This window comes from Danio aesculapii, chromosome 12 (assembly GCF_903798145.1).
Source record: "Danio aesculapii chromosome 12, fDanAes4.1, whole genome shotgun sequence".
Taxonomy (NCBI): domain Eukaryota; kingdom Metazoa; phylum Chordata; class Actinopteri; order Cypriniformes; family Danionidae; genus Danio; species Danio aesculapii.
In genome coordinates this window covers 40,155,087-40,172,861 of record NC_079446.1, presented here as the reverse complement: position 1 = coordinate 40,172,861, position 17,775 = coordinate 40,155,087, and the positions used below count along the sequence as shown (strand labels likewise).

The window sequence follows — 17,775 nt, the reverse complement described above, 5'->3', positions numbered from 1 at the left end:
ATCAAAATAACTAAAAATCTACTTCGGTGTATGATGTAGCACAGTCAAACATGTGCTTTTCCGAAGCAGCATCTGCACAAGTAGATATACTTTACAAAATAACAGTTGCATTTAGAACTGAACCAAACATCTTCTTTAAAAGTCTTTTACGAAATGATAACTGGTTTAATGAACCCTCTTCACAAAATAGCAATACTGGTAATCAGCATCTTTATTCCTTAAAGAATTTTAATATCTTGATTTTATATATATATGTATATATAAATAAATAAATAAGACACTTCTATACAGCTTAAAGTGACATTTAAAGGCTTAACTAGATTCATTAGGCAAGTTAGGGTAATTAGGCAAGTCAGTGTATAATGATTGTTTGTTCTGTAGACTATTGAAAAAAAGATTAGCTCAAAGGGGCTAATAATTTTGACCTTAAAATGTTTTTTAAAAATTTAAAAACTGCTTTTATTCTAGTCGAAATAAAACAAATAAGACTTCCTCCAGAAGAAAAAATATTATCAGACATACTGTGAAAATTTCTTTGCTCTGTTAAACATCATTTGGGAAATACTTAAAAAAGAAAAAAATTTCAAAGGGGGGCTAATAATTCTGACTTCAACTGTATGTATTTACATTTATAAAGCTGTACTTTGTATTATATGATCTTTTCACCAAATTACAAAAAAGTAATTACCGTTTATATGTTTGTTAAGTTAAATACAGTTTTATTAAGTAATTTTGTCATTGTTCATTCCTCGGGCTGCTGTTTGAAAGTCATGAAAACACTATCATGGCGGTTTTCTTTTATTATTAAACCAAATATGAATACAAAAACAACTCTCCAATTCACTGTGCTCTGTTTACTCAACTTCCACTGCTTAGAATCTGTGAAAAGGGTTTGCAGCAGCAAAACAAAAAAAAAGATACCTGAATAAACACATTGTTCTGAACTAGAACTATACATAATATAGACCATTTCAATGTGGTGATGCCATTGGGCTATGAACATTTCCTGCTTGTTGTGCAACTATTTTAATAACTGTAACAAGAGGCAATTCAATCCTAACTCAACGTTAAAACAGCTGTCATATAATGTTATTCATCAATTTGTGGACCTTATGGGATTCTCAGGAGCTATGGAAATGAAAAATGTAAAACGGGTAATACGTTAGGACCATTGTTATTGTTTACATGCCTTAAAATGGTCTATTAAATGATCAGTTCTGTGGTACCGAACGAGTTATACAAAATGATTTAACTCTAGTCATCACCTGGTAGCACCTGGTCCAGGTAAATGGCTAAAAGCAGGTAGAGAATGCAGTCCAAAAACAGCATGACCAGTGGAACATAGAGAGCGTGAGGACCATTGCCCAGAGATGAGAACACTGCGCCGTCCCCTTGAGCTTCCAGATACACCACCTACATATACACACATAAACAGCACCATAAACTTATAAGAACGCCATAAACATGTTTTTATTGTTTAGTAGAATTAATGATAGAGACTCATTCCACAAGTTTTGGTTAAGATTTTTAAAAACATTTCTGAAAAGTCTTATTTTTAATTAATTAGTTAGGAATAATTAAGTGACAAATAAGAATTATTATAAAGCAAAAAATGACATATTCTATTAATATATATATATATTTCTAATTTACTTCAACAGCCATTAGTCCAGGCTTCAGTTTCCACTTGATCACTCAAAAAACGTGATGTTGATTTGGTGGAGTATTTAGTATTTAGAGTATTAATTATTACATTTTTTTTATTTCCCCAAATTCAATTTAGAGATTTTTATCCCCAAATGATTTTTTTTCATTTCAGACAGTTAGTAATAAAATAATAAAAAAAATTATATTTTAATTAAAAATGATAGATTCTACTAAAATATATCATTTATAATAATTCAACAGTCATTACTACTGAGGAAACATTTCTGATTATTTAGCGCCCAATAAAATACATTATTATCGTCCAAGTTTAATTTAACATATTTTCCCCCAAATGTATTTTTTATTTAATCATATTTTTAACCAATTTTGTACAGTCTATCATTCTGTGTTATACAGTAAATTCTATTTATATGACACAAATCAGGCTGCATTTTTAATATTACTGAGATCATATGGCAAGTATCTTTAGGCCAAATCCTAATTCTATTTTTGAACCCCTACCCCTTCCCCTTGGCCCTTGAAACAGAGCGTGAAGGGGAAGGGTTTCAAAATTTAAGAAATGAGACACCAATACAACACCTGCACACATCATCATTTGTCATCACGATCTCTTGCTTCATTTGAGATTGACAATCGTGACTGCTGTAGTTATTCCAGTTGTGTTATTTTTTGATTTTTATCTTCAGGAAATCACTGAAGTCATACATCATGTTATCATAACGATCTAATGTGGCAATAAGATGAAAACGACATTAACATTATCACAGACAATGTAAAAGCTAATTCCCAACCACTAGACTTTTCTGACAGGGTTTTAGAGTGTAATCGCGTGTCAGATGTGAAATTATGTTGTGAGACTATATAGGAGTTATAATAGAGATTATTGATGAATCGTAAAAATAAAAATTCTAATTTGTGCATCTCCTGACTTGCATGTGCAGCCATGCTGTCGTTGTAGATTGTGTATTCACAGTTGAGTGTGGTCCTGAAAAATCTCAGTTTCAAGAGCTACTGTATGTAGGCCTTACCCTTAGGGGTAGAATTGGGATTAGGTCTTAATCCCTGAATCTTTTGATCTGCTTAGAATTTTGGTAGAAACAGTTAAACATTTCCCCGCAAATGCTTTCAAGAACACATATTTTAAAAAAAACAACAATAATTTATTTCATTCTTTCACACTTAAGTTATTTCATTTTAAAGAGAAAGTTCACCCCAAAAGTGTAATTACCTCCTCAATGGGTGCCAGCTACCAACACTCTTCAAACTATCTTCTTTTGTGTTCAAAAGAAGAAAAAACCTTAAATAGGTTTTAAACGAGGAAACAGTGACTGAAATTTCATTGGGTGAACTTTCCTTTTAAGGCATGTTGTTGAATTAAAGTACCCCGCTCTTATATACAGTGCTCAACATATATGACATATCATTTCAATTCATGTTTTCTATAGGAAGCTTTACAATATTATATTTGTGCATATTAGATACATATAAATTAAAATGTTAGGGAAAAATAAATAATAAAAAATTCAAGAAATAATAAAGAAATTCAAGAAAAACAAAACATTTATAAACTTTTGTTGAAATTTTGTATTTTTTTTTCCAATTTTTCCCATGAATTTAAATGTACTATCTTTTTATTCCTAAAGATGTTTGGTGACTAAAATCCTATTTTTATGAATACATCCCTTTAATAAATTGTTTTGTTCAAATGCCGCAAAATATATGATCTATATTCAGTAAGAAATGGATAAAAATGTACTCATTTATAAATGTACTCATTTATGTTGAGCTCTGCATAAAAAAATAAGAAATAAATAATATTAAAATAAAAAAATTTAACAGAAGTGCAGATCAAATAGTTTGTATGCATTTGCATATCTATGGCAAAATAGCTAAGGGAATACTACAGATGTATTATTCAGATTTTTACTGCGCGTCTTGGCAGGCAGTTAAACAACCTTGGAAACTGCTATTACAGTATAGAGTGTGATTGTGTGTTACCTGGGCGATGCCGATAGAGAAAGCACTGGGGGACAGAAGGCAGAGGAGCCACACAGCAGACTGAGGGAAATCTCTCATCAACACAGTGAAGAGCGACAGACAGCCGAACACCACCGTCAGCATTGAGCCCACTGTACTGGCAAACTTGGGCTTCTTAAACAACGGGGTCAACATGAAGGAGAAGAAAATCTGGATGATTGAAAAGTAGAAAAAAAATGTGAGTTTTGTAGAAAGTGTAAAGTCAATACATTTAAATAAATAAATCTTGTGGTAACCAGATGCCAGTTTTCACAATCCAAACAATGGACCCTTTTCACATTCCCAGGTTTCTCAGCAGCAGAAGTCATTATAGTTGGGTAAACTTAGAGCGCAGTGAATGGGAGAGTATAATAAATAATGATTTTACAATCCTATTTGCTAAAATAATAAAAGAAAATCTCCACAATGATGTTATCAAGACTTTTAGAAATAGGAAAAAAGTATGAGACTGATAACGGCAGCCAGAAGAGAGAACAACATCAAATTTACACTCCTGCCCATAGACGCTGTGTTAAAAACACTGCTTTAATCTGCTATTTTTTTTTTGTCATTGGAAGCAAAGATGATATAATACATAAATAAATGCATAGAAATGCTAATAGACTTTTTTTTTTAATCTAAATATTAAAAACTTATAAGGTTTTAAGATGCTGAAGACCGCTAAATGTCAAGACAGTCTTGTGAAAAGGGTCCATTGTAGGAGAGTTAGGTTCGAGGGTTTTTTGGAATCGACTCAATTTACTTTCACTTAAAATAGCGATTAAGGATTAAACATGCTGTATCATATCGTGCCTTATACATGCAGTTCTTCTCTGGTCAAACAAAGTGAACAGTTTAAATCATCTGCAGTCAAAATAAAATAGTTATCAGCCTATACTTTACAGCATATTTTAATTGTCTAGTTTAGATCATTTAAAAAAAATTACATTGCAATCTTGGCAGAAAGTTAAAACATCAATTTATTATCGAAATATAATGAAAAGATGTGTAGCAGTTCATTAATAAATGAAAAAACACCCCAATTGAGCACAAACAAGGTTTAAATAAAAATCATAAAATAGCCTAAATATCTTCTTAATATAAATGTTTGATACTTGAATACAAAATGAACGAAATAATCTGGAGTAGCGGACGGTCTGCAGTTGTTAATTTCTGTTTTTTTTTTTTTTTTTTTTTAAAGCAACAGACGCTTCAGCCGATCAATATACAAAATAGACAAATTTTCAATTTGATTTAATGACTAATATTATTAAATAATTAAATAATAGTGTGTACATGGGATGGCATTCACTGGAAGCAAAGTGAGTCACACCTTGGCTATTTAAAAATCCTTTTTGAAACGAATTTCGTTTGTTATAAATTGTATCTTAATTTTAATGTATGTAATTTGTAGTTATCTACAAAATAAACAAGAAGAATAGCCTAAATATTAGAGGTGAAATTAAGTGCGTCCAAAAAAACAAAAAACAGGACGACATGTATTGTCAGATTTTGTCAATAAATAAATCTTGGCTACTTGTGTCATTAAGATTAGTGTTTTTTTTTTTTTTTTTTTTTTTTTTTTTGGACTAGCGTAATAAATAAATAAATTTATTTATTTATTTATTTATTTTTGAAACGGGCATAAGTTACAAATTTTACTCTAGCATACAGCAGAAACCAATAACATTACATCGTAATTTTACCTGCACTTCATGCACAACGTCGATCTGCTCCAAATTTACACTCATATATTATATTTAATTTATAACACCGCGAACTTGATATCGCAGGCAGATCATCTTTAAAACCAAATTGCAAAAAGGTGTGTTTTATAGGAATTTGAAAGTGACAAATTTACGGCAGCATTATTTATGGTAGCCTAGAGTACTCGTGGTTGCGAAATTTAAAAGCAAAAGCATAAAACGTGTGAACATGCATTAAAAGCAGGCGCCTTCGATGTTCATCGTGCTCGAGAATGAGCATTATAACTGTAGCATGTCACTCAGGAGGGTTAAAAAAGTCAAGGTTTAAAAAAAAAAAAAAAAAACGCCAAAATATTCTGCTATACCGTTCCTATGGTATGTGTAAGATTTATTTATTTATTTTTTTTTTTTTACTTTTTTTATTATGACAACAGTATCTCCAGCAAAAAAAAGTCTATCCAAATATGCTGTTTTAAATTGTGAAGAAATCAGTGTTTTTGAAACTAATGAAGTCAATGATTGATTTGAATTATTTAGCCTGACAAGTTTACCATTTCAAAATATTTTAAATGTTTTTAAAGATAAAATATATTTGGTTCAATGGGGGGAAAAGCTTTAGTTTTTTACCAAGACATTTATTAAGAACATATTTTAGAGCAGTAATTACAATACCGCGATATTTTGACCCAAGGTTATATTACCGTCAGAATCTTAAGCCCATGCTTCATACTGATACACATGCACTTTCCTCCACAACATAAAAGAAGAAAAGTTCATTACAGATGTGACGTATTGTCTATGGAGATAGATTAGTCTCAATAATAATAATTCACACAAAATAAAATGTATATGTAAAGCCAAATTCACATGGATAAAACTAAATTCATATGTATAAAATTGGTCAATATCCAAAAATTGCTCATTTACAGCATGATATGAAAAAACCATGAGATTTTTTTTATACTGAACCTGGCATATTCTAAAACATTAAACAGCTAAATAAATAAACACAAGGCCTCATTATGAATAGAACTAAAATAACACTATACTGCTGACACAAAAGTAATGGATTGAAAGTTAAAGTCTTTTTCTTATTCAAATATTTCCCAAATGATGTTTAACAGAGCAACAAATTTTCACAGCATTTCCTAAAATATTTTCTCATTTGATTTCAGCTAGAATAAAAACAGTTTTGTATTTTTAAAACCATTTTAAGGTCAATATTATTAAGCCACCATCCTTATACAATGCCTTGCCTAATTACCCTAACTTACCTAATTAACCTAGTTAAGGCTTTAAATGTCACTTTAAGCTGAATACTAGAATCTTGAAAAATATCTAGTCAAACATTACGTACTGTCATCACGGCAAAGATAAAACAAATCAGTTTTTTTATAATAATTTTTTCAGGGTTTTCACCTTTATTAGACAGGACAGAAGAGAGTATTGACAGGAAAGCATGGCGAGTAGAGAGCGGGGAAGGATCGGCATAGGACCGCGAAGCGTAATCGAACTCGGGTTGCTGCGAGCACCGGAGTGCATGTGTCGACGCACTTACCACTACACCACTGGTGCCGACAGAAATGAGTTATTAAAACTATTATGTTTAGAAATGTGTTGAAAAAAAAATTCTCTCCGTTAAACAGAAATTGGGGGAAAAATATACAGGAGGGCTAATAATTCAGGGGGCTAATAATTCTGACTTCAACTATATATAGCATTTATTCATGAATGTATCCAAACCTCAAAAGGAGGGATTTGCATTTTGTCAGTTATTTTACCAGTACAGTCACACCCTTCTGACGCAAAAGAAAACCATCACAGCTGAAAAGCAATTTAGCCTTGCAAAACGAAAATGAAAACTAATAACGTATTCAATATGAAGGCAGATTAGCCTGTCACTCAACAAGACTGCTTTCACCGCAGGCAGAAATGGAGACCTGAGGCCAAACAAGTGCACAGGCATTTAAATGGCTTTCATCTGAAGCTTTGAGTTTCTAGTTTTCAGACTGCCACCGGAAGACTTACCGAGGATATTCCATAGAGGAAAATGAGGAGGAAGATGACAAAGAAATTGCTGTTGGAGAACAGGGGTGTGCAGGTCGCAATAACAGCCATTAGAATGGACATGGTAGTCACTAGGGCAGCATAGAGAAGGCCCCATGAAAGCCTGGAGACAGCAAAAGATTATTTTACACACTCAACGTTATTTAAATGTGCCATGCATTACAATTTTATTCATGAATTGGAAAAACGTACCAAAAGGCAGAGTCATACAATCCCATCATGCCCATGGTGTCTTTGAGCCGCTGCTCTTTTTCAGCTGCCACATTGACAATGAGGAAGGAAACGAAGGGTGTGAAGGCCAACACTAAGTAGATGGAGATCAGTGCATGAGGGAACTTCTGAACCTCCACTGAACCTGGATGTCCCATCATCACTGCACGTACTTTTAATTCATTCCACACCGGACGTTTGGTCTTCATCTGGAGAAAAATTAAGCAGTTATTAGGGAATGTTATAGATCAGAAAAAGCTCAGCAGTCTCCTTCAATTGATTAAAAAATAACTGCTTAATTATTCATCCTCCTGTGAATTTTTTATTCTCTTTCAAATTTTCCAAAGTAATGTTTAACAAAGTAAGAAAATGTTCACATTATTTGCTATAATATATTTGTTTTTCTGGAGAAAGTCTGAGTTATTTTAGCTTGGCTAAAAATCCCATGACATTAAAACCTAATTTTAACTGTTAGTATAAGTATTGTTAGCTTTTAAGATCTCTATAAGCTAGTGCTCAAAAACAGTGACATAATTTGTGTTATATCGTGCAAAAGATTTTCACATCACCTCAAACTAGTTTCTCATCAAATCATAATCAATCAAATTTTCTCTAGTATCTGACAAGCCCCGCCCCCTTTTAAGACGCTTCACATTCGCTTTTTATTTGATGCACTTAAGATCAGAGACTCACACTGGCAGAGCAGTGATAAAAACAAAGCGCTATTGGCTGTTATTTTTTAAAGAGGCAGGAGCTACACTTTTGTACATGTCCCACCCTCTCTTCTTGTTTCAGTTAAGATGATCTCAAACACTGGATAAAAATGCATATTTCAAAGCACTTCATGGGACCCTTAAGGTCAACATTATCATGTTATATTGTATATTTTCTACAAATGTCTACAGAACAAACCACTGTTAACCAAAAACTTAACCAACTACTCTAACTTGCCTAGTTAACCTAATTAACCTAGTTAAGAATTTAAATTGCGCTTTAAGCTGAATACTACTATTAGTACTTTGCAAAATAACATGTACTGTCATCATGGCAAAGACTAAAGTTAGTTATAACAAATTAGTAAAACTATTGTTTAGAAATAAGTTGAATAAAATCTCTCTATTAAACAGTACTTGTATTTGATATATTAATACAAACAATTATTTTATTTTGGATGGATGGAACGAACAGAAGACAGATAGACAGATAGATAGATAGGATAGATAGGATAGATAGATAGATGGATGGATAATAAATGGATATTTAGGTGGATGAGTAGATCTGTAGATAGATGAATAAACATAAGATGATGATGATGAAAGGATGGATGAATGGGTGGATGGATGATAGACTTTATAGATAGCAGAAAGGATAAAGAGATTAATAGAAAGATGGATAATGATAGAAAGATGGATATATAGGTGGATGAATAGATATGTAGGTAGATAAGATGATGGATGGATGGATGGAACGGAAGATAGATAGATTGAGCTCAAAGTTAAACATCTACAATTTAAAGTAACCATATAAATAAACAAGCCTTCAGTTTCACATAAATATCTGATATTGCTCTCAAAAATATTTATTATGATTAATGTTGAAAATAGCTGCGAGGTTTAATACTGTTTGTAGAAAACATGATCATTCATGTTGCTTTGAATAAATTACCAGCAAATAATTCATATGATTTGTATTGTTCTTTCATTCATTCTCTTTTCGGCTTAGTCCCTTTATTAATCTGGGGTCACCACAGCGAAATGAACCGCCAACTTATCCAGCACATGTTTTACGCAGCGAATGCCCTTCCAGCTGCAACCCATCACTGGGAAACACCCATACACACTCATCTACACACATACACTACAGACAATTTAGCCTACTCAATTCACCTATACCACATGTCTTTGGACTTGTGGGGGAAACCGGAGAACCCAGAGGAAAACTACACAAAGAAATGCCAACTGACCCAGCTGAGGCTCGAACCAGTGACCTTCCTGCTGTGAGGCGAATGAGCTACCCACTGTCTATTGGTGGGATTATCAAAATAAAAATAAATAAATAAATAAATGAACTGTGGGGTCCACTGGGCGACCCCTGATAAATTAGGGACTAAGCCGAAGGAAACAATGAAAAATGAAGAAAATAATAAAAACTTGTTACTCCACATTTAAAATTCAAACTTGAAAATTATCAGGTGATATTATATGACTATTATAGAAAAAGTGTGTCAAGATAAATTCAGGTGTGTGCATAAACGCCTTTAAATCCATTCACATTAATGCAGTACTTTCTAACCTGTATAATGGCAGCATCAATGACAGACTGTAGCCGTATGAATCCAGAATACCAGTAGTTGGCGGCACGGCAGTTGACATAGTTGGTGTAACAGCTTGCTGAAGATCAGAGATAAAAAAAACACCACTCAAGAGTGTTAGTTCTTCAACAGCTCCTTTCATTATAGATCAAACAGTTACAAAGCGAATGTCATTTGCATTAAAAAGGAGTTTGCCAATTAACCAAAGCAGCAGCAAAACAGGGTGCTGCTGCCGCTGTAATTTAATGAAATCAGTGGTTTATGTGTGTGTGTGAAGCTCACTTATGGATTCAGTGAAGTCACTAGGCAGAGGAAGCTGGCTGTACGGGAATCGCAGACGATACGACATCGAATCCAAAAAGACCACTCCAACGTATCCCTCGGGTTCATAGAGACTGGCATTCTCTAAATCAGCCTCGGTGGAGAACATGTCTAAATGCTCATTCATAGCTGAGGAAAAACACACAAAAACATACCACATAAACAAATACACATACAATTGGTCGACTTTAAATACCATCATCAGTTTGAGTGTCCAGAGTAGTTTCAAATCAGCTCTTTGAGTTTGACATGCAATGCACAGGCTCTGAATAAAGGAAAAGTGATTCGCAGATAACACCCATGGTCCCTACTTTAAGCCAAAATGCCCTAACTAAAGAGTTCCAATGACCTGTAATGAATAGAAAAACTGGCAGCAGCTGTGTTGAGCAATCCTTCCAGAACTTTATGATACTACGAATGTTAAATTGGTAAATGCTAAATAAGGTCGCTGGTTCGAGCCTCGGCTGGGTCAGCTGGCATTTCTGTGTGGAGTTTGCATGTTCTTCCCGTGTTTGCGTGGGTTTCCTCCGGTTGCTCCGGTTTCCCCCACAAGTCCAAAAGCATGTGGTATAGGTGAATTGGGTTAGCTAAAACTGTCCGTAGTGTATGTGTGTGAATGAGAATGTATAGGTGTTTCCCAGTGATAGGTTACAGCTGGAAGGGCATCCGCTGTGTGAAACATGTGCTGGATAAGTTGGCGGCTCATTCCACTATGGTGACCCCAGGTTAATAAAGGGACTAAGCCAAAAAGAAAATGAATGAATGAATGAATGATATTTGTGGACAGACAAGCAACAGATGTGACTTACTCAGTTCGCGTGCCACCTCTTCCATGATGTGATTGGTGAAATTGGTGATGGGGGTGTAACCCAGGCCTTTGACTGGCAGTTCCCGCTCGAACTCTAGTTCCTTGGTGCTGATGCTGCCATAGGAGACATGAGGGTTGAGGGTGCTGATGAGGATGAGAAGACCCAGGAGGAGCAAAGGCAAGATCAGCTCCTGCACAGACAGACCAAGAGCAGGAAAAATATGCCTTTAAATTTAAATAAAAGCAAGAAAGTGTTAGTTATAAATATGAATGATTCATTAAAAGGATTAAGTACTAATTATGAACCAATTATTATTAATAATAATAATAATAATAATAATAATAATAATAATAATAATAAAATTGATTGCTTTGATAACTACAAAATAATCAAAATTTCAAAATTCTCCAAAATATTTTTAAAGCAAAGATTATGTAAACTTAAGTGTCATGAAAAACACAGTTCAGTTTAAAAATGAAATAAAAAAAGAGTGTTAATTATAGATATCAATTATTAACTTAAATGACAAATTACTAATGAAATAATGAACCAATTAATAATAATAATAATAATAATAATATGTAAAAAAGATTATTTGTCTAATTATATTTACAATTTTTTTAAACACCCTCCAAAAGAGCATAAATTAAAGAGGAAAAAAAACATACTGCCATGTTCTACTGTAATTGAAATTCAATAACCAATCATTTCATAACAATAAAAATAATATTAATAATAATAATATCAATAATAATAATAATAATAATAATAAAAATACTAATAAACACATTGAATGTAAACAAAAAAGATATCGTTCAGAGCAGGGGCCTCAAACTCAAATTGGCGGGGGACCATATCAGTGAATGACAATTGCCACTTTAACATTTAAGCACAAGAAAAAAGTGGAAACTTGATGTAATTGATGCAGTCAGACATTCTTCCCCAGAGTATCAAAACTACTTTTTGTTTCTTGTTGTACATATTGAAGGGGTAGTTTAAAATGCTATGAAAATACTGCAATTTAATAATAGGCATAATAATAATAATAATAATGATAATAATAATAATAATAATAATAATAATAATAATAATAATAATAATAATGATAATAATAATAATAATAATAATAATAATAATAATAATAACAACAATGATAACAATAATGTCCCAATCAATTGTTGCTTAACCAAAAGTTTAACAGATAGCGTAAGACAGCAGAAAAGAGTTTGGGTAACTACAGTATGTTGACTTTACTGACAATTGTTTTTCTCAATATAATTCTTTTGTGTAAAACTACAACAAAGAGGGGAAAGTATGTTCATATTCACATTTACTTTAACATGTCCAATTCACCCAGCAGTACAATTTTACTAATGCACATTTTTATACAAATCTTAATACGTATAAGAGGAAAACCTATTAATAAAAATCGAATATTAGCAAAGTAATCATATTTACACCTCCTGCAATGTGTAAGCCATGAAGAGGTACAACAAAATACAGGTGGTATAAAACTGATTACAATCAAATGACCCTTGAATGTTTACAAAAATAGAGCTTTAGTAAAAATAGAGCACTTATGGACATATTTCAACGTTTAAATCTGCCGCCACAGAAATAATCTGCATGTGCGTTACTCTTGACCACACGCTGAGAGAAACCGAAAGTAACCAGAACATATAGTACAGTACTTTAAATGTCCAGTAGGTGGGGGGTCCAAATCACACATGGCTATATGCGCTTGCACCACAATGATAGTGATTCAAAGATACATGTTTTGGGGGGCTGAATCTCATTACATTTTTTATGTCAGTTGCGGACCGGAGGGAGAAGGAGGAGGGGCAGCAAATGGCCCGCGGGCCGGTAGTTTGAGACCCCTGGTTTAGAGCATAGGTCTTAAACTCAATTCCTGGAGGGACGCAGCTCTGCACAGTTTTGCTCCAACCCTAATCAAACACAGCTAATCCAACTAATCAAGGTGTTCAAGACTGCTAGACACTACTAGATCAGCTGTGTTTGATTAAGGTTGGAGCAAAACTGTGCAGAGCTGCGGCCCTAAAAGAATTGAGTTTAAGACCCATGCTTTAAAAAATACTCCAAAATATTTTCAAAACATAGATTACGTAAACTTACTGTCATGTTCTACTGTCATTAAAAATAGAGTTTAAAAACGTGTTATATATATATCTATAACCAACTTAAATTATTAATTGCAAATTAATAACTTAACCAATTAACAATAATAACAATAACATACTGAAATGTAAAAAAAAAAAAAAAAAAAAAAAAAAAAAAAACAAATTAGTTGTATAATTATATTTACAAAAAAACTAAATTAAAACATTCTCCAAAATAGCATAGATTAGGGCAACGAGAGGCAATTCATGACGTTCATAAAAAAGTTCATAAAAACGTAAAAAGTGCCAATTATTACCATAAAAATGCCAATTATGAATATTAATGTTTCATTAAAATTAATTAAAATAAAATAACCATTTTAAAATAATAATAATAATAATAATAATAATTATTATTATTATTATTATAAATAAAAAATTATTATTTGTATTATGATAAAATTATAAAAAAACTAAAAAGAAAAATTAAATATCCCCTAAAATATTTTCAAAGCAAAGATTACATAAACCAGAGGTAATCCAGGAGGAGATAAAAAAAAATCATAGTGTCATGTTCTTAAAGCTACAGCTCTTGATTTACAGCCTTGGGGAGGCCAAAAACACAGAACTGCCAGAGAGTGTTTCCAATCATCCCTCTGGGTTTATTTGCAAGACCATGACATGGGTTTAGCTTTTAATGTGCCTGTAGGCGGTTCGCTACAATGTTTGTTGCAAAAATGGTCACAGGAATTTCATTAAGACCATGTTAAGTAAATAATGTTTGCACAAATATATTTTTAAACATCTGGTTATATTCCATCATACAAAACATGCGCGTACTCAGAAACCTCCATCTGTTGTGAAAGTCGTGTTGATACTAAATATAGCATTCAAAACCAAATGACGGAAACTTGCACAGTCATTCTGCTCTTGGTTTTAAAGTTTCTAAAATTGTACTGCTTATCTTATGCCTGCATGAAATTAGAACATTCATTCATGCTTTTAGCATTTTTTGAGGAGAGAGCCAGTTTTTTTTTAAGACATTTCTTGTAAATACATATATATACACATATATATTATCAATCAAATCTAGTCATCAATACTTGAATTAGTCAAACTGACTTCAAAAATGAAAGGGACAGTTCACACAAATATGTTGGAATTCAGTCCAAATGTACTTCAATGAGCTGACAGAATACATGCTAACAAGCAGAGTAAAATTAAGGTAATGGGTAAAAAATGTGTTGTCAAGTGTTTATGCTTAAGCCGTTCATGAACTTTTGCTCGTTTATTTACTTAGTGTTTTCTGCCATGGCTGCATCACGGGCTAAATTCATGGCAAACTGAAAAGTAATAATATTTACAATATTTATAATGCAAAACGGGGCTTAACGCTTACTTTTTTCAGGAGTAGCACAAGCGCTCCTAAGTTAGGAGCACATTAAAAGAATTTTAGGAGCGCAGTGAAAATATATTTTAAAAAATTGTGTTTTTGCCTAATAAACGCACACGAGGAGATCTTGAAAAGCAAAGCATTTCATTAATTTGAATACAATAAGTACACTATTAGTTTTTATAGCATAAGGCTTTATTTTACTGTATAACAGTATAACTGTATAAAATAGTATTTATTAATTATTTATAATTTAAGTTGTGGCGACAGAGTGGTGCAGTGGGTGGCACGTTCGACTCACAGCAAGAAGGTCACTGGTTTGAGCCTCGGCTAGGTCAGATGACATTTCTGTGAGGAGTTCGCATGTTCTTCCCATGTTGGCGTGGGTTTCCTCCGGGTGCTCTGGTTTCCCCCACAGTCCAAACACATGTGCTATAGGGGAATTAACTAAATTGGCCGTAGTGTATGTGTGTGTAAGAGTGTGTTTGAATGTTTTCCCGTGATGGGTTGTGGCTGGAACGGCATCCGCTGTGTAAAACATATGCTGGATAAGCTTGCGGTTCATTTCGCTGTGGCGACCCCAGATTAATAAAGGGACTAAGCCGAAAAGAAAATGAATGAATGAATGAATGAATGAATTTAGGCTGTATGGAGTTTAGCTAGCGGTCCACAGCAGGACTGGGATCAAATTACTCTAATGAAGGCCTCTCTAAACTGATCTGAATCAAGTCTTCAGTTGTGGACATGCCTAGACAGCTTCTTGTTTAATTTTTGATCCAGTTTCGAGCTGAAAAAGTATCTTTCACACTGGGCAGCAGAAATAGGGAGTTATTATTAAGTTATTGTTAAGGTAATAAAATGTGCAGTAGTTTAATATGTGTTTGTATCATAAGAAGATTATGGCTGCATCAATGGCCCCAAACAAAACATTATTAATTTTATAATAATATATATTGTACACATTATCTTTAATATAAATATACTTGCAGTAGACTGAAACACACCTTTTCTCCACAGCACATAAAAAATGTGAGTTAAGAATAATTTTATCAAAATTAATTTTATTTTGCATGACATATTCTACCGATTCCACCCTACTTCCCACACGGGAACAGTAAGACAATGTAAAGAGCTACAAACTCATGTGCAAAGCTGACACTGTTTATCAGAGCACTTTAATTCATAGAAGGATTGCCATATTCAGCTCTTCTTTAAAAAGCCCAGAAAGATAAAGTTTCCTTCTGCCCCAAAGTAATACCATCTTTTCTATTAAACTTTAATGGCCTTCAGCAACAGAATGATTTCTTATTCTTATTTAACAAACAAATTTTTAAAAAGTTTGTGTGTTTCTTTTCAGTGTGCGCCACTATCAGGTCAAATCTGCTCTCTCTCTGCTGTAGTATTGGTGCTGCTGAGATGCACTGGACAAAGTTTGCGTATAAAGTAATGCTAAAACTAATACAATTAATGTGGAAAGTGAAAGTAGAATCTCTGACATGTCCAGGGAAAAAGAGGATGAATTGTCACGCCAAATAATGAGCTGGATCAGTCTATTTAGTAAAAGGGTTTTCTTTTCTGCATGTCCTCGCACTCTTCTCAAAGCTACAACCAAAGTCAGGACAGCAGTTCTGTATCCAGCGCATCTCTGTGGGTCTGCATGCAGTGTGTTCTCAGTTTCTCGCGAACACAGAACCGGGCCGCTCAGGTAAAGTCTGTGTGGGAAGCGCTGATGTTGAATTGGTTCTCACATTAGATGTGCCACGATATGCCATCCATGGCCAAATAGTAAACATTTTCTATGAGGCTCACACGTTGTGCGGCTCCACTGTCATTCGGTACCATGCATTGCTTAGCAACTTATACAAAACAATGTAAAGACCGCTTGACGTAAAGTAAATAAAAGTAGTAGAGAGGTGCTGTTGTTGATAACGTCAGCCCGTGCTACGGTCACAATAGATTTCCAACTTAATACACCGTAAGTTAGTGTGAAGAGTATGTTGTTTTACCGTGGTCAAGTGAATTAAGTCATCAATCGAGCTTATTTTAAAAAAAAAGAAAAATCGAACATGTGCGACTAAATACATTTTCCAGTTCGCACATGTCTATTTTTAGTCACAAATGCGAGCGATATGCAAAAGTACAATCAGTTAAGTTTACACAACTATTTTGAAAACCATACATGTATAAATAAATGAATGAGTACTATAAATCAATCAATCCATAAACAAATAAATAAAAGAATAAATAAAAATCTAATTAATAAATAACTAATTATATAATAAATAAATAAAATAATTGATTCAACAAATAAAAAAATTTAATTAATAAAAAAATTAATAAAACAAATTAAAACAAAACAAATACATTTTTCATTTATTTAAATAAATAGAAAATTACTCAAATAAAACAAATAAATTTCAATACAGTAAATTAATAAATAATAAAATAAAAATAAATTAATAAAAATATATATATTTTTTTAGAAAATTACTAAAATAAAACAAATAAATTTAAATCAATACAAATATATAAATGTTACATAAAATCTATCATATTCCCACTCGTCAAAACTTCTAATACTTCCCCAGGAGAAACCTTATCCATAGATATATTTTCTGAGTAAGAGAGTTGTTTAATATTATTTAAAAGCAAGGGGAAACATGTTTTATGGTCAAAGAGCCTTTACCAAAACCACACATCTTGCCAATTTGATGAATAAACATGAGAAAGTCTTGTGCAACTCAATCAACATCTTGCATTTATAACCTTAAGCTGATAAAGTAACACCGGTTACCCTGTTTACATGAACACACACTGATGATTTAACAAAACCAGTTTAAGCATGTGCATGTAAATGCCTAATTAGAAAAAAAGCTAAATACATACAACGTTAAAATGTATATTATGAATGCAGACCTGCTGAGTATAATAATAATGAAAAATTTAATCTGAGCCCAAACTTCTGAAGAGTAACATATCTTATGTAGTAATACTTTGCGCCCCACAGTGTTAAATCATTATAGGGCTGAACAATATATTGCATGGATATCGCAATGTGTGTATCTGTAATAATCAAATCGAAGGATTATGTGATTTGTTAAAGAGTAAAACAAAGATATTACTAAATTTTATTATTTTAAAATTTTAAATAAGTGTT

The 17,775-nt window shown here is 32.8% G+C and overlaps 1 protein-coding gene across 1 annotated transcript in view; it reads right to left on the bottom strand.

The window, feature by feature from the left end:
* abca5 (ATP-binding cassette, sub-family A (ABC1), member 5) overlaps window positions 1-17,775 on the bottom strand; it is a 66,763-nt gene that overhangs the window by 42,827 nt on the left and 6,161 nt on the right. Inside the window, exons 3-9 of the mRNA XM_056468878.1 lie at window positions 11,109-11,298; window positions 10,261-10,428; window positions 9,960-10,057; window positions 7,650-7,876; window positions 7,419-7,560; window positions 3,667-3,855; window positions 1,266-1,413 (exon numbers count right to left, since the gene is read on the bottom strand). Coding sequence (XP_056324853.1) covers window positions 1,266-1,413; window positions 3,667-3,855; window positions 7,419-7,560; window positions 7,650-7,876; window positions 9,960-10,057; window positions 10,261-10,428; window positions 11,109-11,298 — 1,162 coding nt within the window. The remainder of the gene's footprint in view (window positions 1-1,265; window positions 1,414-3,666; window positions 3,856-7,418; window positions 7,561-7,649; window positions 7,877-9,959; window positions 10,058-10,260; window positions 10,429-11,108; window positions 11,299-17,775) is intronic.